Source organism: Harpia harpyja, chromosome Z (assembly GCF_026419915.1).
Source record: "Harpia harpyja isolate bHarHar1 chromosome Z, bHarHar1 primary haplotype, whole genome shotgun sequence".
In the NCBI taxonomy this organism is placed as follows: domain Eukaryota; kingdom Metazoa; phylum Chordata; class Aves; order Accipitriformes; family Accipitridae; genus Harpia; species Harpia harpyja.
In genome coordinates, this window is record NC_068969.1 from 90,720,792 (window position 1) to 90,726,791 (window position 6,000).

At 34.6% G+C, this 6,000-nt stretch overlaps 1 protein-coding gene across 1 annotated transcript in view; it reads left to right on the plus strand.

Annotated features, from left to right (window-relative positions):
* Positions 1 to 5,654, plus strand: part of LOC128137834 (secretory carrier-associated membrane protein 1) — a 48,452-nt gene extending 42,798 nt beyond the window's left edge. The window contains exons 8-9 of the mRNA XM_052779044.1: positions 751 to 868; positions 2,671 to 5,654. Of these exons, the coding sequence (XP_052635004.1) occupies positions 751 to 868; positions 2,671 to 2,835 (283 nt within the window). The 3' untranslated portion in view covers positions 2,836 to 5,654. The remainder of the gene's footprint in view (positions 1 to 750; positions 869 to 2,670) is intronic.
* Positions 5,655 to 6,000: the final 346 nt, after the last annotated feature.

Consider the following 6,000-nt stretch of genomic DNA (forward strand, 5'->3'; position numbering starts at 1 on the left):
TTGTGGTGGAGTCTGGTTGGACATTGGGGATATCAAAGCAATTTGAAACAGGTAGAGGACAGTTTTAAGGTTGTTTGGGTTTATGGAAATTTTTTTCTGTGGAAGAATCTTTTCCGTCTGTTTTATTTTTCTTAAGGCAACCTGCTTTTTGTGCTTTCAAGTTTGATATTGTATTTTTCTGTTGGTGTTTCAATTTTGAAGAATGGGGAAATGTTTGAAGTAGATACTGAGAGCACAATCTTTTTATTAATTAATCTGATGATAACCTCAATTAAGAAAGCATCATCATGTGGATACAATTAAATAAGTCTTCTGACATAGAAGCTGTGTGTGTTTGTGGCATGTTTTTGGTTTATATTTAAAGAAGTTAGAAGCTATCTTTTTAGGGATGTTTTCTCTTCAACAAGGTCATGTAGTCTTAAATCAGTCTGACATGACAGTATGACAAAAAAAACCCCAAAGTTGTTGAGCAACTCTCTAATTTCTTCAGAATTCTGCTCAAGGGTAATCATCTTTACTTCAATTTTTCATAATAACTTCACTGCATGCATTGCGAAAAATGGAAACTAAGCTCTAAAAGCTTACAATAGAACTGAAATATGTTTATGTAAAATTCCCATGACTTTTTCTTCAAAAATATTCAAAGTTGATCAGAAACAGGAGGTTTTAAAGCTTCCCTTGATGTGGATACCTGTGGTTGAATGGTTCATGTGCTGTGCTAGTGAAGTTTGTCCTTTCTTTTTCCTTCAGTGGGTGGATTTCATCTCTTACTGGTCTTAATAAGAGTATCCCTGTTGGCATTATGATGATAATCATAGCTGCACTTTTCACAGCATCTGCTGTTATCTCATTAGTTATGTTTAAAAAGGTAAGTTACATATTATTCCCCTCTTCTGTTTCCTATGTTTGATCTCGGTTTTGTTTTCCTGCTTGAGAGAGGTACTCTCTTACAAAGTAACGGGAATTAAATTAAATTCTTGGGGGTGTGCCTTACCTATTAACAACTGTACCTTTGTTGTGGAGTTACAAAATGCTGTTTGTACAATGCATGTATTTTCTGCAAACTAAAATGGGGAAGGATAGCTCTGAGTAAGAGAAATTGGGAGGTAAGCTCACACTGAAATGGTAGGTGAATGCACTGGACACTATGATTGTACCTGTAGATGCCAGGTTGTAATTTTCAAATCTGTGGTGATTCATCAGGCTGAGTGAAGTGTGATTCCAATGATTGCTAGGTTTCAGCTCTTACCAAAATCATTCCCATTAAAATCAATAGAAAAGGGAGATGCCTGGCACCTCAGAAAAGGGGTTTTATTTCTCTGCTTCTATTATTTTAACATTTTGTTGCCAATTAATGATTGCATAACATGAAAGCTCAAAGAAAGATGCTTTTTTCCCTTGGTTACTTTTTGTGAATTTCCATCCAGAAGACCTAAGTTTAGATACGAATGTGCTGGTAAGTTTTTGATGCAGATAAAATGTAACTGAGAATTCTGCTGATGATGTGCTGGAAATTCTAATAATTCAACCTCAGTTACAGTTATGCTTAAAGATTTTCACATACCCAAGGTCTTCTGGCCTATTTACAGTAAGGCAGAAATTTTAAGTGTTCCCTGGAGATGTCCCTTCTCCTTACTTGTTTTCTGTATAAAAATACTCAGGTACAGGAGAAAGAAACAAGCAAGAAAAATGTATGGTGGAGCATTTTTTTTTTTACACTCTTCCAACCATATGCATCTGGATTATTTCAAAAAACCTGCATACTCACATGTGACCTGGTGTATCTTTATGGATGAGAAATAGTCACATTTGTAACAAAGAAAAAAGTTACAACATTAATTTTCTTGCTACCCTTGAATGAAAATGTCTTTGCAGTCTTATTTGACGGCTTTATTGTGACTTGATAGAATATGAATCAGAAACAGCATTTTAATTTTAATACTCAGGTAATTGGAAGTTACTCAGGACTTGTTTTTTTGTTGTACTAGAGGTTATATGCCATATTGTTTAGCATGTTTGTTAAGTGATATTGTTTGATATCTCTGCTTATTATGCAGAGCTATGGGTCATCACACTAGTTTAGCAGATACATATCTGCATTATTAGGATATTTTATGCTTTTTAATATTCAGTCATAGCATAGCTTGTTCTTGTAACCGTATCAATCAGAGAAATTAAGATTCTTTAAAAATTGGTGTAGAAAAAGGTTCACCAATGTTACTGACACAGTGGATTCAAAACTATTTTTTTGTTTTTGTCTCCTGCTGTTTTTTTTAACATGCACACTTTACTAACTCTTTTAATGAACATGACAAGTTGTATACAAATTGAGACGGAAGACATTTTTGTGAGCTACGAGCCCTGTGTTATGCTAAGGATGCAGCCTGTTTGTGTATTTAAATATGTTATTTCAGGCAGTAGATACCACACACATTTTAGTAAAGACCTATGAGACCCCTCTGAACTTGCAAACTACATGCAGCAGGGCAATCAAAAGTTGTAGGATTTGTGGGAAAAAAGTCCATTTACTCATTTCTGGATCCCTCCAAACACATGAGCAAACCAGATTTCCCCACCACACAGCTCTGCTTCATGTTTGAGACTTTGCTATTAGTCTACCAAGAAATGGAAGGCTCAGCACTGTTTTTCACTGCTTTTCCAACTCCCTAGGTGCATGGTCTCTACCGCACGACTGGTGCTAGTTTTGAGAAGGCGCAGCAGGAGTTTGCAACAGGAGTGATGTCCAACAAAACTGTACAAACTGCTGCAGCCAATGCCGCATCAACAGCAGCAACCAGTGCAGCTCAGAATGCATTCAAGGGTAACCGAATGTAGGGAAACATAAAAATTCATCACGGTTCTTGTCAATTGTACTTTATTTTCCATTCACTTATTATATTCCCTAAAAGCCTAGATCAAAATTCACACAGCATGTTTGTCTCTTCTGCAGCTGTGCATGGGTAAAATGGGAAATGTTTGGTTTATTTTATTGTAAATTTATTTATTTTAAGAAGATAACCGTTCTTTGCCCTTTTTTAAGATGTTGCATTCTCGAATATAAAGCCTTCTGTATTTTATGGAGGATAAATAATTTCAACAATTGGCCTGAGAATGAATTGTGGTATATAATGATCAAATAAATGTATTAAGAATTCGGAAGGTTTTTTTAGTGGGTTCACTCTGGTATTTTTTTAAACTTCAAGAAAGTACTTTGGATCAATTATTTTTCTTCATAAGAACTGTTTTCCTTATTTCTACTATAAGAAGTGGGGTAGACTGAGAGATGTAGAAAGTTAAGTTTGGCTACTGCTTTTGCAATTTCAGCAGCAGCTGGAGGACAAATGCAAGTAGGGTAGATGCTATAAATTCTTTTCTTGGGTTTTTTTTAGGATAAGTCTTTTGATATAAACCTGTAAGTTTGCATGAATACTGTTGAGTTATCTGATCTTGTTTAATAGTGTTTTTGCCACTTTATAATAATAGCATTTGTTTGTATCTATTTTCATGGAGTATTCTCTACCTGTGAGAAATGACTATGGTGCATAAACATTCTCTGTAATAGAATGTGTAATGCAGTGTACAGTTTAAGGAAGTTAACTGATGGTTTCAATCACAGAGCTAAATGATTATATATTTGCTATTTTTAATTTCAATATTCATGTCTTGGGGTAATAATTTTGCTGGAAAAGAAACCAATATTGACTTCTAGAACACTAGTTTCTTGCCTATCTTCCCTATTCTATGTGCAGTGGTATTTTTGTTGTATTGGTGATTTTTGGGGTTGGTTTTTTTTTTTTTTAGGTGTAGATTTGTGTTTAACAGTGGTACTAAATCTCTAGCCTAGTCAGGCACTCCGTTTACTGCTTGTCCAAAAACCTAAATATACAATATTTAATTTTCTAACAGGTCTAAGCCCAAGCTTTTTAAGCAATGGCTTTTAACAGATACTTGAATTCATTTTAATGTTAACTCAGCCATCTCTGTGATGTGATCTAAGCTGGGGCAAAAAAGCTTTTAAACTATTTTGAGTTGGAAAAGTGAGAAATCTTCCATCTTTAACAAAGTTAATTTTTAACTCATTGAACTGGAGGCCTAAAAGGTTAAATTAGTGCTGTGGAACTGAACAATCCATAATGGTATATACCATCATTATATTCTAGAATATAATCAGAACTTAGTATAACGTCATGTTTCTCTCATTTGAAGACTATAAATAGTCTTGGATTGCCTCATGAGTCTTATGCACAATACTTGGGCTGTTTTTTCGAACTCTGTTTTAGGAGGTGAAAACAGGAATGACCGCATCCCACAACCTGTATAAGTATACACCGTGGCTGAAATGAATTTGGCTCTTAAGGTGAATCCCCTTTAGTAAGACAGCGTAAAATTCTGAGGCCCCTCCATGTTCTGAATGTGGGCTGACTTTCATAAATTCTTTTTCACTACACTGTATTCATAATAACAGAGGAGCATTACAAAAAATAAAACCCCTAGCTTAATCCCTGGATCAGTATTACACTGTTAGCATGAAGTCCCTATTAGTCTCCTTTCTTTTGCTAATTTCTTTAAATCCAACTTGAATTTGGACAAATGTAGTTTCACCTACGCTGAAGTTCATATTAATGAATATACTTGCTTCTAAATGTTCTCTGCATCATGAAGTTAAAAGCAATTTAAATATTCTGTGTACAGGGGCTCTACAATTTCATACTAGTGGACATGCTAGCATTGAACTTAAATTTGTGTGGAATGTTGTTAAAAGCTTTCCAGATAAAAGCCACAATTTTCTGTTGAGATCAGGCACCATTCTTCTAGCAGCTGTGTATCAAGGTTGTTCTTTTCATAATCTTTTAAACTTAACTTGAGGGTTGTATCTAGGAACTCTACTATGGATTACTTTTAAATCTAAAATTAAGCAATTCTTTTGGTATCTCTTGGATAGGAATCCCAGGGACATCATCCTTGCAATTTAACTTAAGCTGAAGATTGCATAATAACATACATTACCGGAATATATTATGGAGAAACACGTTAGGAATAAAACCTGAATTTGGCAGGTAGATTTTTTTCTCAAATGTTTAAAGGCTCTTTGAGAAAACATATTTAATGTTCTGTGTATAGGGAGCTTTGATCTGTAATGTCATGGGTTGAATGTATGGATTTAATCCTCCTTAGTGAAATTCAAGGTTCAGTTACACATGAATTGTTTAAACCAGAAATCTCTGACCCTTTGCAGCCCAAAAGGGAGGGAGAAGTTTGAGTTTAGCTTTGACAACGGAAGACTGGTATTTGTTAAAATATTTTGTACCTAACGAAAACTAGATTTTACAGTCTTTTATTAATTACTCAGAGTATGGCACCCACTTAAGTTGTCATTTTGTAGTATAGTGGCAAACTGAGTACAAAGTATGAAGTTTAAACACTGGAATGTCAGTAGTCATTGATCTGTAATTTAGGAGTTGGTTTTATTTATCTGAGGGATGTTTGTATATTTTGTAAATTACTAACAATGCTCTGTCATCCTGGTGAATGTCATGGTTCTGTACAAATGCACTTCTTCTGTCCCTCCGTTGCATGTCTGAGTAGTTCAGAACTTTTGTATATTTATTGTATTAACACAGTGTCATAGAATAAAAAAGGACTTTTTTCCTGGGTGTTTGCTCTGTATAGTTTTCACCAATATAAGGATTTTTCTTCTAATGGTCAGGATAATGTGCAGGGTGGATGATCTGTGTAAAAGTCTCACTTGGTTTTTATAATTCTGTATATAAGTGCTGTAATTCTGCTGAAATGGGGAAGCAAAATGTCCACTATCAAAATAATACATTAGGGTATTGAGAATTAGTCTACTCAACTGTTACGAAGAAAATTCTGAAAACACTTGCAGCCCACTTTCTTGTGCTGTAAACTCACGAGGGTTAAAATCTAAACATGTTTTGTTGTTACTGAATGAAATTCTGCAGGTATTAAGTGAATCCTAAAACACTATTGAAAGTAAAA